The sequence below is a fragment of the Kogia breviceps genome, chromosome 4, assembly GCF_026419965.1.
Source record: "Kogia breviceps isolate mKogBre1 chromosome 4, mKogBre1 haplotype 1, whole genome shotgun sequence".
NCBI lineage: Eukaryota > Metazoa > Chordata > Mammalia > Artiodactyla > Physeteridae > Kogia > Kogia breviceps.
Genome location: NC_081313.1, coordinates 115628193 through 115646386, shown reverse-complemented (window position 1 = coordinate 115646386; position 18194 = coordinate 115628193). Strand labels below are relative to the sequence as shown.

Here is an 18194-nt window from a genome sequence, read left to right as displayed (position 1 = left end):
TGTGCAGACTGATGATAGCCAGACCAATACATTTGACCTCTGAGATAATTATGGGGTGTTCTGTGGGCCCCTCAACTCAGCCTTTCCAAGATTAAACTGATGTTTTATCCTCCCTAAAATGTTGCTTTTTCTATTATTCCATCTCTCTGAAAGCATACACCATCAACTGTGGCATCCATGGAATTGTTTTACTCCATTGTTCTCATCTGGGCTGATTTTGCCCCCTCTGGAACAACTGGCAGTATTGGGAAACATTTCTGCCTATCACAACTCAGTGCTGGCATCTAGTAGGTGGAGGCCAGGGATGCTGTTAGACATCAAACAATACACAGCATAGCCCACTATGAAAAAGAATACAGACCAAAAATGTCAATATCGTTGAGGTTGAGACACCTTGGTCGAGACTGTTGAGGAATAATATTAAAATTTTAATCTAAGATTCCCACCATTCTCTGTAATTTTATAATGATATTAAAAATATTATCTGAAATAAAAAAGGGGGGAAAGCACCCTATTTATAATAAACAGAGAAATTAGCAAGGAGAGAAATAAATTTAGGACTAGATCAAGTGTTAAGTACCTGGAACAAATGCAACCCATTAGCATCTGACAGGAAACGAAGCTCTCGATCCAGAAGGTATTCAACTGGAACCACAGAACCCAAACCGAGTTTATCTACTAGGGGAGTGAAAGTCTGTGAAGTACAATGACAAGAAATTGATTAGAACTTGGAAAAGAAAATAAATAACAATTCAACTGAATATCTAACTGCAGAGAAAATATCCATTATTAATATATCTTTCACTCCAGTAAATATAGATAAGCTAAAGCATAAGTCTTCAGAGACATTCCCAACCTAGCATCTGCCCCTCAAATAATCATACGAAGCAAACCAGAGCATAAAGTCAGTTCAATACTCTTATTTACAGCTAAAAAGGACAAGAAGAACGGGAAATTCCTCATTCTCTCTAGCGATCTGACTAATCTTGTCAGGGTCCAAGAGGGCTAAATTATAGTAAGTTCCCAGAATGAAGAGTCACACCATTATCATCTCTGGAACTCCTGAAACCTTCATGAGATTTCTAAAATGATCAGTGGTATAAATATGCATGGGCAAATTCACATTACTGTTTCGTAAATAAACTGCCTACTAAAGTCAGGGACCCAGATCCATTTGAGCTTCTTCTAAAAGTTCAACTGGAAAGTGGTCTTAAAAACAAATAAAAAAAGACAGTTCAGTAAGTGATGATATGTATAATCAATAGGTTAAAAAGTTTTGTTTTAAATATTATTTAATTTGGTTAATAACAGGAGAATTAGAATTTTTAAAAAATCTAACTATTTATGCCTACAATTTGCTAAAAGAACATATAGAAACAAATGGATACTTTCAGAATTAAATTTTATAGCACTATTTTGTCTGACTTCAGAAAACAAAACTTAATAATTAAAAAAAAAAAAAAAAAAAAAAAAAAAACTTTAGGGAATTCCCTGGCCGTCCAGTGGTTAAGACTCCGTACTTTCACTGCTGTGGGCCTAGGTTCAATCCCTGGTTGGGGAACTAAGATCCCACAAGCTGTGCTACACGGCCAAACAAAGAAACTTTAAACATAACCAACAAAAGCAAAAATAAACAAGTGGGACTACATCAAACTTAAAAGTTTCTACAAGGCAAAAGAAATGATCAACAAAATTAAAATGCAACATAAGGAATGGGAGAAAATATGTGCAAATCATATATTTGATAAAAGGTTAATATTCAAAATATATTAAAAAAACTCATACAACTCAAGAGCCAAAAACCCCCACAAATATCCCCAGCTGACAGCCAGCAAGGAGACTGGAACTGAATTCTGCCATAAAAATGGGAGGTTAGAAGAGGACCACCTACTATAGATGGTGTTTTAGCAACGCAAACACCAATTTTTGCCTTGTAAGATTCTGAGATAAGAAGTAGGACACAAAGTGTCTGTACTTCTAACTTTCCCAACTAATAAATGGGTGTTAATTAAAAATGCTAAAAACAAAACAACCCCTCCCACAAATAATCTGATTTAAAAATGGGCAAATCACCTGAATAGACATTTTTCCAAAGATAGATGAATGGCCAACAGGTACATGAAAAGGGGCTCAACTGCAATAATCATCAGGGAAATGCAAATCAAAACCACGATGAGTAATCACCTCACACCTATCAGAATGGCTATCATCAAAGACAAAGATGACAAGTGCTGGCAAGGATGTAGAGAGAGGGAACTCTTGTGCACCATCAGTGGGAATGTAAATTGGTACAGCCACTATGGAAAACAGTATGGAGGTTCCCCCCAAAACTAAAAATAGAACTACCATATGATTCAACAACCCCACTTCTGGGTATCCAAAGGAAATGAAATCATATCTTGAAGAGATATCTGCAATCCCATGTTCACTGCAGCAGTATTTACAACAGCGACGACATGGCAACAACCTAAGTGTCCAGTGATGGATGAATGGATAAAGAAAATGTGGTGTATACACACACACACACACACATACACACGAATATTATACACAATGAAATATTATTGAGCCACAAAAAAGGAGGAAATCCTGCTATTTACAATAACAGCTGAATCTCCAGGGCAGTATGCTAAGTGAAATAAGTCAGAGAAAGACAAATATGGTCTGATTTCAATTACATGTGGAATCTAAAACAACTGAAATCAGACACAGAGAATATACTGGTGGTTGCCAGGGGTGGGGGAAGTGGGGGAAATGGATGAAGGTAGTCAAAGGATATAAACTGCAATAATAAGATGAATTAGCTGTGGGGAGCTAATGTACAGCACGGTGACTATAGTTAATAATGCTGTACTGTATACTTGGAAGTTGCTAAGAGAGCAAATCTTAAAAGTTCTTACCACATATGTGTTGTGAGAAGCAAATTAGATAATATGTAGGAAAGTACTCTATAAAACAGTGAGATTATTATACCTTATTGAGATTATTAAAGTGTTCTGCAAAGTTAAAAAAAAAAGTTCTTACCACATACACAAAAACCTATGTGAGACAATGGATGTGTTAATTAACTTTATTGTGACAATCATTTCACTATATATAAAAAAATCATATTGTACACAAACTTACACAATGTTATATATGTCAATTCTATCTCAAAAAAGCTGGAAAAAAATAAAATAGTTTCTATGGAAGAAAAAGACTTTAAGCATTACAAACATTGTTTCATTACATAACTATGAGAAAAGAAAGGTAAAAAATTATTTAGAAACAAAGTATCAAATATTATCTAATATAAAAAGTATGGGAACACACAGGAGAAAAGATCTCTCCCAATTTTTGCTTTGGTAACTTCAGAATCAAAGTGTGTTAAGAATAAAGCACTGGGAGTTTTGGGAATTCTAAAGAGTGCAGCTATTGGGTAAATACCATATAGAATAGGAATAAAGGGCAAATATGTTCCTAGCCAATAAAAGTCACTCACCAGGGCCGGCCATTGTGCAATTGAGACTCGAGTGCCTTGAACAAGGACTGGGTCCTTCCGGGGTGCCCATACTAGAGACCCTTCCAGCAAAAGTACAATAACTTCTTCAGCATGAACTTTAACCCAGGAGTGTTGCTTCCAGCTACAGCCATCAAATTCTACAAAGATCTGGAAAAAGAGATAAAAAGCCATCTTGAGGTCACATTTGGAAAAATCCCACACTATAATATAAAAACAAACACAAACCTCCTGTTTTGAAAAACTGACTAGGTAAAATTCTACTAACTTGTTTTTAAATTCTTTTAATGGATTTCAATAAAAACCAATCTTACTTCAGAGCCAGGAAGTTGGTCTCATCCTCACTCTGAAAAGAGCATACAGATTTAAGGGGGCGTGAGTTATCTACAGTTGGTAATTTCTAGCCGTGATCCTACTGAGATTTACAACTCTTAGTTTCCAATTCACATCTAAGCACACTAGCTGGGGGCTTACTATGTATAAGACATTATGCTAGGTTCAGGAATACAGAGGGGAATCTAGCACACTTCCTGGTCTCAAAGAGCTCACAGTCTAATAGGTAGGAAGAGAAATTTTTTATACTTCTACTGAAAATGACTGTGAACTTTAAAAATTAATTTTGAATAGGTTATATACACATGGTACAAAATTCAAAAGGATAAACAATTAAAAAAAAACCCTCCCAGTCCCAAGTGTGGATTTTTAAAGTACCACTGACTGCCAGGAGTGATCTCATATCTGCTAGCAGAGGCACACCATTGTCACAACAATGCTTTGCTTCCTCCCAGAAAAGATACTCCACCTTTTCAGATATACTTAAGTATAATCTGTAAAGAGTTTCTGAAAGCAATTCATATTAAATGAAACTATATTTTTCTAATAAAAAGTATGCTTAGGTTTAACTTTTCCATATAAATTCTGACATCAGAGCATGTTCTACACAGCAATAAAAGACATATGCATATAGGTATCAATATTTAGAACAGATATGTCTAGTGCCTAAAATATAGCTGGTTACAAAATAAAGGCTAGAGTATTTATACCCCACTTCATTTTCAAAGAATTTTAGTTGGCTTTTGGGAAACATATACAATAAGATGATAAAATATAAATTTAAAAACCAGGGCTAAGCAAACTACAACAGGAAGTCACTATCAAAGTATAAAAAGAGGGAAAACTTAAGCAGGCAATAGGGATCTATACAGCTGTATGACCGAGTGACATATGATGAATGATTGATTGAGTGATTGACTGACTTGGCTCTGAGCTTCCTAAAGGCCAATCTGAAAATGGAGAGGTCAGTGGCATATTCATCACTGACAAAAAGTAAAACACAAACCAGTTTCTCAGGGAAGCAACACTTTTCCAACTACTTGGCTCTAAAGAAATTTCTCACATGACACTTCCTAAGGCAGCAATGAGTGAGGTAGGACAACATCAGAATCCCCACAGCAGTCATTCCCAACTAGGAATCACAGAGTTACCAGGAATATCTTAAGTACTCAAGGTATTAAGCATTTCCTGTAGACTAAATACTAGAGGTCTGGTACATGTGTCACCATTATTTTTCAAATATATGTAGATCATATAAGGAATAAAGTTCAAATCCATTAAAATTGTTACTGAAGTCACAACAACTTTTGTCAGTATATTAGTTCCCATCCAGTCAAGCTAAAAATTAGAGTTACAACTATATGAAAATTTATAATACTTATACTTGAAAAGTGTGAAACCACTCAGTAGCCTAGCATTAGGCTTAATCTCTTCACAGGTAATAAATACTTGTGAGTTGAAGTGCACTGCTGGAAAAGCTATTCCAGAAATTAAATTCATTATACAAAGCTCCAGTTTTATTATTTATATTATACCAATATTTTATTATTTATAATATACCAAGTAACCTTCACTTCTACTTAAAAAAAAAATGATGGGAAAATAAGGCTCCGAAAGGGGAAGCATGATTTTACTGCAATACCTTTAACATGTGAACGGGAAAGAACATTAAACTGCAATACATTTAACGTATGAATGGGCTCACTCATATATTCACATATGTTCTAGGGGAATCAAACACAACTTTAAGTAACTTGCTGATAACTGGAAAAAGATGTATTCGAACTCACATTTAAGTGCAGACTCGGGCACCAGGAAAGGTAGTAACGGACAGAGCTTGGGGATTATGTTCCCGGAGGCTTGGATTTCAGTCTTAGCCCCACCCTCTACTAATCACAAAATTTGAGCAAATCACTCTCCCCTCCTCAAGTCTTGGTTTCCTCCCTTGTGATAAGACACACCTGTCTTACCCTCAGACTGGCTGTGAAGATCAAATAAAGTAATGGATTCAAAAGCACTTTGGTCAACTGCAAAGCACTACTTGGGCAATAACATGCCATAAGATAAACAGAAATAAAATAAAGTATAGGGGGTGTTCAGAGGCAGGAGAAATCACTTCAGGTGTGCAAAGAGACTGATACAGGCTGAGGTTAGAAAAAAAAAAAAGTCCCAGTCAAGTTCTAGGATGGCCAGGAGCTATAGCACACTGGGGAAGGAGTGGGAAATGAGACTAAAAAGACTAAGAGTCAATGTGGAAGACCCCAAATACTGGGATAAAATTTGGGTTCATCCAGCTGCCAATGGGAGATGTGCATATGTGTGTGTGGGTGTGTATATGTGCAATTGCCATTAAAAGGTTTCTGATTGAGGTCAAAATTGAACAAAACAGTTGGTTTTAGGACAACTCAGCTACTCAGTGGATGTAGATGGTTTAGATTTGGGGGTGGGGTCGAGAACAGGGGGTGTTCTTACATGACCTAGAGTGGGAGCAGTGAGACTAGGAAGGAAGTTACTAGTGCTCGTGATAATCGATGAGTCCTATCATCAAGCATGATGACTGGCTGGATATAAGGGTAAGGGAAAATTCAAAAATGACTTGGATTTTGAACCCGAGACTAGGAGAACAGTGGTCCCATTACTGTTCAGTGGTGCCATAACTGATGTCTGGAGGAGGCAATGGCTGAAGGACAGACAAGACCTTGCAAGCCATGAAAAGGAGCAGAGACTGTTGAAGCCCCAGGCAGAGTCTGACCCTGAGTGACACAGTACTCTACTGGGCATCACTTAGAAATCCGGAGGTTGAGGCTCCATGGTGCCTGACAGCTAGGTGCCATGCTATAGTTCTAATCTGCCAACCACTTTAAAAATCAACATACGAGTCACAAAATTCTAAGTCATACCAACACACAAATATAGGAACACACTAAAATAAATCACTGTACTAAAGCTGTAACGATTTTAATTCTTTGTAGACAAGAACTTGAACATTTAAAAAGTTAATATTCAGGAATCCTATCATCACACATCTGAAAACACCATGGAAAAGCTGAAGTATTTGAAAGTCATATTTCACCTAATTTAAGGGCAATTATTTCCTAACTTGCCTGGGCAAAGGAATAAAGTGTTGAACTTGACAACACAGTGCTATATATTCTAGGATCAAGCAACAACTCTAGGCTAATAATACGAATATGTTTTGAGAGCAATATGGAATACGGATATATGTAAACATGTTCTACCAGCATCAAGGCTTGTTTCTGGCCCTAGCACTGTGCTTCACCTCCTGGCTAGAGATGGAAGGAGTTAGAAACATATAAGGTGAAGAATCATTTCAGGTCAAAGCACACAGAACATGAACTCTTAAAATGGTAGTGGCCAGGTCACAGGACAGAAAGAAGGGATATAAAACTAACAAAAATCAATGGTGGTGGTTGGAGAGTTAGAGGTGGCCAAGGCAGGTTGATAATCTGGACAGAACAGAACTAAAACACTTTGAGTTGATTTTTTTTAAGTCTTTTAAAAATTTCTACTATTAGAGTAAAAGCAGCAAATAGTACTATACATTGTACAGCTAGAACCCAAGGACTAGATGTGTAAAATATTTCCTTAGTTAAGAAGAGTTAGTGGTAAAACTCCTGCTTTTATTTCAAAATCTCTTTTATGGTCTATATGTGATGTACATTAGAGTGACATTAAAATGAAATAAAAATTTTTTAAAAAATCAAATAAGTTAACCTAAGTTTGAAAAAAATCAAATGATAGTAATCTGCGTAATATAGACCTCCATGTCTATCACATAATCATGTAATAATCAGTTTGGATTCTGTTTCTCCCTAAGGCCATTCTTACTACAATTAATAAAATTATTCATTTATTCACTCACTCAACAAAAATAGACAGAACGCCTCAAAAATATATGTGTGTGCGCGCGTGTACGGCACTTGCCGGGGCTAAGAGTATCAAGGTGAATAAGGCAGCACTCGGTAGGAGGGAATCAAACCCTAGATGAGCCAACAGAGAGGTACAGAATTTATTACAGAGTTATGTAATAAGGGCAATAATAAAGACTGAACATGCTAGAGGAGGCATCCGCCATGGTAAACTAGAAAGGTTTCACAGAAGAGGTAGTAGTATACAAGCTGTATCTCAAAAGACAAACTATATTCTGGCACAGAAGGGAGAGAAAGACTTTCCAACAGGTGCAAAGGCAGAGAAACTAAGAGCAGACTGAGTGTTCTAGAGAAGGATTAGGATAGGAGAGGTAATAGTATTTTAGCCTTACCAGTATATGTTCCTTCTTTTTTCTTTTTTTTTTGGTGGTACACAGGCCTCTCCCGTTGCAGAGCACAGGCTCCGGACGCACAGGCTCAGTGGCCATGGCTCACGGGCCCAGCCGCTCCGCGGCATGTGGGATCTTCCCAGACCGGGGCTCAAACCCGTGTCCCCTGCATCGGCAGGCAGATTCTCAACCACTGTGCCAGTAGGGAAGCCCTTCTTTTTTGTTTTTAAACATATTATTTATATAATAACTTTTTTTTTAAAGGAAAGAATTAACTTTGGGATCAGGTTGGAAGGGAACTCATAGAGGCAAGAAACTGGAGGCAGGGAGACCAATTATAAAGTGATAAAAACCCAGGTAAAAGAGGTAAAAGGCCTAAACCAAAAAGACTGTATAAATGAAAAACATATTTGAGAAATTAGAGATAAAAGTAACAGGATATGGTGATGATTGTGAGAGGGTAAGGAAAATGGAAGACTAACTTCCACGGTTCCCAAATTTTCTTTTCCAGTTTTTCTAACTACATTCTAAACAAAATATGAACTCTGTTACAAATGATATTACAAAACTGGGATATCTTGACAGCCACAGTGGGGAATGATGCATGTCTAGAACACTGCTGTTTTCAAGCAAAAAATAATTTTCTCTCTATGGTTCCTTTGATCAAGAGAGAGATTTCTAGCAATTACTCCCATTTTTCCCCCTACTTTCTAACAACCTCAATAAATTAAATGTTAAGTACTTGAATACCACAGGAATAACCTGAATAAAATCTCAAGCATATAGATATATATGCTCTTAGGGGTAGAGGAATCACAAAGATCTGGATTTGCATCCCAATATCCTTTATCTGTGTAACTGGGAGCAGGTTACTTTAGCCTCTTTGAGCCTTACTTCCTTTGCCTATTAATATGGACAGTAAGTACCTCAAAGAATTATGGCAGGATTAAACAAAATAACGTAAAATGCCTAGCAGATCTTGGGCTCCTGATAAACATGCATTCCGTAAGCAAACTCATACTACTGGTCAGAATATAAACTGGTATGACTTAGAAAAAAAAAATTGTCATATATCAAGAATCTTAAATATGTGTATACTCTGTGTTTCCATAATACCACTCCTGGCAATAATCCTAGGAAATCACCCTAAAAACAGAAAAGGCTTTATTCACAAAAATGGTCATCAATGAATTATTAATAAAGCCTAAAATCTGAAACAATTTCAATATCCAATGAAAGAAGAACAGTTAAATAAATTATCCGGGTTAAATAAATTATAAGATTTTCTTAGAGGGAATTTATTGTTTCCCTTTCAGGTACGAAAGCACCTGAAGCACATGTTATCTGTGGAAAATACAGAAAAGCACAAAGAAAATTAAAATCACCTATAATACAAAAGTTTTTGGTAATACAGGAAAATAATTGCCACATTAAGTGAAAAGCAAAACTCAAAACTGAAAATACAGTATGAATTCAACTTTTAGCAATTCTAAAAAAAGATTAGAATATGTATCAAAACATAGCAGTTTTTAATGGGTTATGACACTGTAGAGGCTATTTTTTTACTTATATTTTTATTAAAATAATTTCTACATTTTGTATACTAGGTGTGTATTACTTGAGAATCAGAAAAACAAAACATCTAATGCTTCTAATCCAGCAACTCAGATGTAAATCACAAAAACCAATGGACAATGTACTTTGGATCGGGGTCCCAAATATAAATCCAAACATGTAAAGAAAAAAATTGGTAGTCAATATCAGTAAAAATATATAAAAGAAAAAACCTTAAAGATCAAGTATAAATACCTTATAACAGGGGGCCACAGAGTAGAAAATCCATAATAAATCAGAAGTGAAAGTTAACCTAATACTGGCTTCTAAATATGCTATTTCTTTTTTTTTTTTTTTTTTGCGCTATGCGGGCCTCTCACTGTTGTGGCCTCTCCCATTGCGAAGCACAGGCTTCGGACGCGCAGGCTCAGCGGCCATGGCTCACGGGCCCAGCCGCTCCGCGGCATGTGGGATCTTCCCGGACCAGGGCACGAACCTGTGTCCCCTGCATCGGCAGGTGGACTCCCAACCACTGCGCCACCAGGGAAGCCAAAAATATGCTATTTCTTAATATAAGGTGTTCAGAGAAGGATTGTAAAATAATAGTAAAAAATGCATGTGTTCCCTGTTCTTGATGAACTTAGAATCTAGTACGGGAGATAAGCTATATACCTTGTTATGTATCTATATCAAGAAAAACTGTGATAAATATTCCCAAAGAGGTATCCACGAAGTGATAAAGGAGAAAAGCAAAAAACACTCTGGGGATTTAGAAAGGCTTTATAGAGGTGAAAGAACCTAGAATGGACAGGCTTTCTTTCCTCTTTATAGGATTTCAATGGATGACAAAATCAAAAGCAAAGTGTAAAGGGGGAATAAAACAATGGAAGCCAGAAAGTACTAGGAAAGCAGAGGATCACCAAATCAGGACGGCTCGCTGTAAATATTCTTTTGGCAACACCCTACTTTCCTTGTCTGATTCTGTGCATGACAAGGATCTGTCTTATCTGTAATTTGGTCTCTTGAGGAGACCAGGAGGGGGTTCTGTGCAGATCTCTGGATAGGTTTATCTCCCACTGTAGATTAATAACCTTACATGTGGATTTACAAATCAGTCTCCAGAGTTTGGTTAATGGGAATCAGTCCCCTAGAGCCTAATTACCCGTGAAGTCACACAAAAATACCCCAGAACTCCTGCCTTTGTAAAACTGAGAGAGATAGCAGTATGAGTCACTACTAAACAGTCAGGCAGGTTTTACCCAACTACAGAACAAGGGTTAAAAGATACTTTGGCAGTAGGGATAGTGGGGTGGGGAGGGCTTAAAAACCACCAACCTGTCAAAGGCAGCAGAAAACTGAGAAGCAGCAACAGGTGTTGTGTCCCCCAGGCCTTGTGGAAGCAAAGCCTACAGGAACCCATTCCAGCTGTTGTTGAGAAAATCACTAACATAAAACACTATGTTACTTACAGGAGCAACTAAGCCCATGCGCCACAACTACTGAGCCTGCGCTCTAGAGCCTGCGCTCTAGAGCCTGCGAGCCACAACTACTGAGCCTGTGCGCTGCAACTACTGAAGCCCTTGCGCCTAGAGCCTGTGCTCCCCAACAAGAGATGCCACCGCAACGAGAAGCCCGCGCACCACAAGAAGAGTAGCCCCCGCTCGCTGCAGCCAGAGAAAGCCCGCGCGCAGCAACGAATACCCAACGCAGCCATAAATAAATAAACAAATGAATGAATAAATGAACTAGGCAAGTGATTACTAAAGGAGGGAATGAGCCCTTGGCAGGTGGGGAGTTAGTGAAGCAACTCTTAAGAAACGAATGCATAGGGCTTCCCTGGTGGCGCAGTGGTTGAGAGTCCGCCTGCCGATGCAGGGGACACGGGTTCGTGCCCCCGGGTCGGGAAGCTCCCACATGCCGCGGAGCGGCTGGGCCCATGAGCCATGGTCGCTGAGCCTGCGCGTCCGGAGCCTGTGCTCCACAAAGGGAGAGGCTACAACAGTGAGAGGCCCGCGTACCGCAAAAAAAAAAAAAAAGAAACAAATGCATAAATTAACAAGAAAAATCTGATTGTGTAATAAAGGGAGAGGCTGCTGGACAAAATGACCAGTGTACAGTGTGATCACTGGTGGACATATTGTATAGTCTTGAAACAAAGAGAATGTAAAGACAATAAACGGTATTAAAAATTACATGCACACATAAAATAAGACAAACTTTAGAAAACAACTATATGAAGCACTTGAGTGCCTAAAAACCTCAACAGTGGCTCAATGTTTCAAAAATAGACCTCCTGGCTTCCCTGGTGGCGCAGCGGTTGAGAGTCTGCCTGCCGATGCAGGGGACATGAGTTCGTGCCCCGGTCTGGGAAGATCCCACATGCCGCGGAGCGGCTGGGCCCATGAGCCATGGCTGCTAAGCCTGCACGTCCGAAGCCTGTGCTCCGCAGCGGGAGAGGCCACAGCGGTGGGAGGCCCGCGTACCGCAAAAAAAAAAAAAAAAAAAAAAAAAAAAAAAAGACCTCCTGCTATAAGAGGAGAGTGCAGGTGAAAAGTGTGAGTAGAGGGCCTCACACTTAAATGTTACATATTCTTTTGTACAATCTCATTTTTATTTAAGGTTCTCTAAACTGCACACTGATCCACAAAACGTATTCTATTGACTTTAATAAACAGCATATGATACTATATTATTCATATTTTTATTTAATTTTGGAATTATAAGCAAGAAAAGGACACTTAAGGATAATCATTAAAAGCCATAATCTCCTATTTCAATTAGGGCTTAAATTCTGTGTTTGAACACAGGTTGAGAATAAATTATATTGGATTGTACACTGGAAACCTGACTATAATTATTACATTATATAGAAACAAAGTAGAGAGGTATTTTAAAGTCCACCTAATCCGAAACAAAGAGGAAACATTGGAGGAGGGGGTTAAAAAAAAAAAAAAAAAAGGCAGGTAGGCTTCCACTCCTCTTGGAAGACTTCCAGATGGAAGAAACACGGTACTAGCCTGTATACTGCCACAATTATTACATTATCTCAAATCAAAGAAAAGGAGTATTTTAGAGACTACCTTTCCCCCAGATAAAGATAAAAGATTAAGGGATTAAAAAAAATTAAGGCAAATATGCTTTTACTCCTGTTGCAAGTTCTGGACAGCTGAGATAGGTAAGATACACATTCAAAACAAATCAGTGCTACTAAAAGCATCATTTAATTCTATCATACAGAAAGAAAAGGATGGTTTATTTAATAAAATTGGTGCTGCCCCAATTGGTTACTACTCAGTAGGAAAAGTTAGATTGTCCATCACATATGCCACTTACAAAAATATTTCAGATGGACCAAAGATCTAAAGGTAAAAATAAATGAAACATTAGAAAGAAAAGCTGAAAAATATTTATATAGGCTCAAGGTGGTGGCAGGAGGTCCTCTTCCCAAGCAATTAAACCCTTCTTAGAAGCCATTAAGAAAGGTCTAAGAGATCTGATGATACAAACATTTTATTTTTCTGTGCAGCAAAGCAACCCATAAACAGTTAAAAGACAAATGAGAGAAAATACACACTTGACAGGTAAAGGGGTTAATGTGCCAAATATGCACAGAACTTGTACAGAATAAGAAAACTTCCGTTTTTTCAAATACGCAAAAGATTGGCATAAATAACTCACAAAAAATGTAAGAGGCCAATAAACATAGAAAAAGATCAGTAGTCATGAAATGCGAGATACTATTTTTCGCCCATCAGATTGCCAAAAACAACAAAGACCAATGACACCGGTGATGGCAAGGATGAAGGGAAACAAGCATTGCCTGAATGCTGGTGGGGGTATGAAAAGCTAAAATCTCATAGGAAAACAACCTGGCATTACCTAACAAAATAAAAATATATACATGTACTCCTTAACCCAACAATCCTGGATAGCTAAACTACAGAAATAAAACCATGATTACACAAAGATATATGTACAAGTATATTAACTGCAGCATTGTTTGTAAGTGCCCCAAATTTTAAAATACCTTGAATGCCCATCGTAAAGGGTACGTCCATTCTATGGAATATAATGTAGTTATCTAAAAGGATGAGTAAGAGCTACAGGTCTTACTCTTACTGATGCCCATGGTCTAATGTTAAATGGAAAAAAGAAAAAAAGCAGGCTACATATATTGTGGAGTATGATACCATTTGCTGAAAAAAAAAGCAACCTTTTGTATAGAGATAAATGTTTTCATATTTTTTGTACCAGTATCAAGAAAGGCGCACAAGGCTTCTTTGATAAGTGGAAGCTGGTAAAGGATGGAGATTGTTGGCTTTCCCGTGTTTATGCTTGGCTGTTTGACATTCTGCAAAACGCAAGTTTTGCTTTTATAACAAACAAAGAAAAATCACTCTTTTTGGTTTGTGTGTTTATTTACCATACGTATATATGTGAAGGTCCCAAGGTCTCTGCCACTTACATGGACCAATAATGAACCAGAAACACAAGGAGGACACAGAGTTAGAAAAGAAGTTAGAGGTAAAGGCATAAAAATCCATTAAACTAATTTTGCAACTAGACTTTTTTTTTTTTTTTTTCCACATAACAGGCCTATTTTGAAATACAAATAAAGCTACTATTCCATGAGGGAGAAAAAAAGCTGTTTACCTACTTAATCTAAAAATCTCAGTAGTTATTTGTCAGCATAGCTTTGGTGAGGACGATGCCCACCTAACAAACCCTTTTCAACAAAACTCTTGGATCAACAAGACCCTGACTTATGGCTTTGGAACTGTTTTCCAAAAAGAAAGGGTTCATTAAATGGATCAGGACTACATTTTGAAAGATTTCTGGATCAAAAAGTATTTAGAAAGAGGATATTAACACAGCCTAAAATTGCAAAGTATTTTCAATCACTTTAAAAACTCATTCATTCAACCCTCAATTACTCATCCTTAACAGGGGGCGCCCTGCCATGCATTACTCAAAACTAAGCATGCCTGAAAACATCTTAAACATAACTGAATGAAAATCTGCCCAATCACAGGCCAGCTGCTTGTAAACTCCACCCTTGAGTACAGGAAGAACACTTTTGATTGGAAGACAGTTGTGTTTACTACGGGTGTGTGGTGCAAATTGGAAAGGCCCACATGCCTAGGGTCCAAAGGAAATCTCTTTAATGAAAAAGGAAAACAAACGGCCAGTTCTGATCCTATATTAATTATTGTCATTAACAGAACCTCATCATCACAACAGCAATTCTTGAGCAATTTTGCAAGATGGTAAAAAATTTTAAAGGCTCTGAGTTTTGTTGTGGCTGTTTTCTCACCTATGTCCCTTGATTATACACACAAGACAAGCGTAAGAGTATGCTTAAAACGAAAACTGCCTTTGTTTTTAATATGCATAAAGCTCTATGCAAGACCTCAACACAGTTGTAATATACACTTTGCTTTAATTTCCAAGAATCACTGCAACTTTTTACTTGGTTTGAGAAACCAATTCCAAGGGCAGTGGTAGAACTACTCAGTATTTAGCTTAGTAGGTGTCCAGCATCTCAGTGAGCTTCAAAAACCTCTGCCCTTAGGGAGCCCAGCAAACAACAAAGTGAATGGGTAGCCATTTCAGGTGCAGAGCTCATTAGCAATTCATCTGATGGAGGAAACAACTAGAACATAAAACTTTTGACTGAAACGCTAGGACAGACTAAGCTTTTGGTCAAAATATGCATATAATGGTGGATCTTATTTTTGCATTTAAGGGGGTAGAATAAATTACTGGATCTGAGAGGGACACCTCTCTCCCATTCAAGCCTAAAAAGCAATCTTCTAAAGAAAGTGCAAAGGAATTTAAATCCAAATCCCCTTTCTTAATCATCATCCTCACCCCACTATATTCCTGTTATCTCTACAAATTCGCCCCACTGAAGCCTCATAAATGTCCAAGCAGCCTTTTTCCTATAGAGCATGGAGAAAGATCAAAGTGAACGAACTCAAGTAGCAGAAGCCTAAGCCAGCCACAAACAAAACAACCCATAAAGCTTGCGCATCAGGAAGAAGAAAAAAAAAGCCTACCACCACTGATCAATAGGTAGAAAAAAGAGTATCAGAAACCTGTAATATTAATATCAAATCTTAGGAGTTCCCGTTTACAGCGAAAATATCTGCAGAAACAAGTTCATCAAGAAAATTTTCCTTCTGCCTGAACATCTATCACAATCCAAAAGAATCCCCCTATTTTTCACAGCCTTATCTGAACAGAGAAACTAGGGCCGTTATCAGAATGAGGAACTAAAGAGGTTTGCCAAAGCTCAAAGGCAGTATTTTGCCGCCACATTAACAAAAATAACACATCATGATCCCGAATGCTAGTTAAGTTCTATTACTGAACAACTGTAATCACAACATACACCAAGACAAGTATTCAAAAGCGGCCGAGCCCCAACACAAAGTTTCAAAACAAAACCTCTCCCAAGGTTTGGGGGAGTAGCCCAGCTACGAGCAAAAAAGCACCACCCAACAGCCCCATTCGGCTGCCAAGACAGATCTCAAACTTATCAAAAACAGCTACAACGGCAGCTCCTGTCACCCAGAAGCGCAGAGAGAGGAGCCTTAAGAGAATCCTGAGAGCTGGCCTTTCTGGAGACCGCCAGGCCGAGCCCGGCTCAGACAAGGAGGAAGTAACAGCCAGCTAAAACAGCCCCGAGCAGCTCCAACTGCAGCCTCTCGGTCTCCTACAAGTGCCCACATTCCCGCCCCACTCGGGGCTCCGGGAAGAAGGGAACAGGGCGCAGGTCTCCCGGGAGAGGCTGAGGACTACAGGTCCGCGTCTTCAAGGAGGCAACGGCAGCACCAGCCGAACTCTGAGGGCCCCGGGAGCCCAGGGTGCGAGAGCCTGCTGCGAAGGCGTGTTTGGCGAGGGCGAGGGGGGGGGGGGGGACGCTGAGAAAGGGGTCGCTCAGGAGGCGGGGCCTCCCAGGCGGAGGCAGTAGCTCCTAGTGCCCCGGCCGCCCCCGGGGTAAACCGGGGCGCGAACCCCGACGCGGAAGCCATGCTGGCCAGAGCTCGGGGTGCTGAGATGCCGGCGGGGGGCGCTGAGGAGATCTGGGGGCGCGGAACTGGGTCACCCCCACCCCACCGCCCCCTCACAAAGGCCCCCGGGGAGGCCGCCCGCAGGCCGTGCAACCCCGGCCTCGAGTGCCCGCCTCGGCCGCCACTCACCGCTAAGTCCTGGGGCACCGCCCCGCTCATGGCCCGCACCGTGCCGGCCCGCCAGGCCCGAGTGCGCAGCGCAGGCCCCGGATCTCCGCCCGCCGCCGCGGGGACCGAGGCCGAGGACGAGGCCGCGGTGTCCGCGAACAGAAGCAGCAGCCGCTTGCCCACCGGGGAGGCCGCCGCGTCCGCCATCGCCAGGGCCGGCCAGACCCGCGCTCCCGCCCGCCGCCTCCCACCACCTCCGCCGCCGAGCTCCCGATCCGCCCGCAAGGCCTCCCTCCGCACCACCCGCGGCCGCGGCTCCCCCCCCCCCCCAAACAGCCACCACCAACCACCGGCGCTGCGCAGCGCCCCCCGTGGCCGGGAGCGGAGCCGCAACCCGGGCCCCGCACAGCGCCCCCCGCGCTCCGGAGCGGGACGGCAGCTCCGGGCCCCTCTCAGCGCTCCGCCCCAACCTCCCCGGGGCCTGCAGTGCCCCCTGCGGCAGGGAGGGGAATTGCAGTTTCGGCCGGGGTGGGAAAGTGGGCGAGTCCTTCAGTCCCCCGTGGCACCATCCTGGTGCCATATTTCCTTCAAGGGGCCCCTTTATCTGAGAAGGCTTTGGCTTACCCTCCTCGAACACCAAAGACTTTTAGTGGGCTGGGGGCCTGAGGGGCAAATTACCTAGAGAGTTGATATTTTGAGCTAAAAAGTTAGTGCCCCAATACCCCATTGATTTCCGAACCTGAAAATAGGCACTACCCCTCCTGTCATTATCTTTTAGGAAACTTTCTTCCCATTGGTCCATGGGACACAATTATCTTTCTTCTCACTGGTCCATAACATGGTACCATCCCATTCTATATTACTAATACTTCATAGGTTCCTTTCCAATTGACCAATGTGTTACACACCCATTGTATGTAAAAATGCCACCCTTTACATTGGCTGAAGGCCAGCATGCTTCCAACATCTCAGTATTTTGACATAACCCCATGGAGCTTCTTCCCCTTCCAAATCAGCCAACGTGTTTCTCAATTCAACTTTCAGGGAAGTTATAATGAATAGAAAAAAGAGACCAGAAGTATATACATCTTACCATGGAAGTAGTGGGGCTGGGGACAAAGAAAACCTCACCACTCCTATCTGAATTCACAGGCGTGGAAGATTGATACTCCTGTTACAAAAGGGGCTGTAGAGAAGGGGAGATAACAGAGATTTTTTTGCCTAGATTTTTATTCACATTGGGCAATGAGAAACCTAAGTCATTAACGTTGGTCATGTTAGAGACTAGCACAAGTTCCATGGCCTTATGGATGCAGAGTATATGTGGAAACAGATATAAACCAGA

General features: G+C 40.3%; 1 protein-coding gene across 2 annotated transcripts in view; it reads right to left on the bottom strand.

Moving 5' to 3' along the window:
• Nucleotides 1-17148, bottom strand: part of KDM3B (lysine demethylase 3B) — a 61404-nt gene extending 44256 nt beyond the window's left edge. Inside the window, exons 1-3 of one of the 2 annotated variants that reach the window (XM_059061228.2) lie at nucleotides 16871-17148; nucleotides 3482-3649; nucleotides 581-694 (exon numbers count right to left, since the gene is read on the bottom strand). In XM_059061228.2, the coding sequence (XP_058917211.1) occupies nucleotides 581-694; nucleotides 3482-3649; nucleotides 16871-17056 (468 nt within the window). In that variant the 5' untranslated portion in view covers nucleotides 17057-17148. The remainder of the gene's footprint in view (nucleotides 1-580; nucleotides 695-3481; nucleotides 3650-16870) is intronic. The other variant, XM_059061230.2, reaches the window with a different exon arrangement.
• Nucleotides 17149-18194: the final 1046 nt, after the last annotated feature.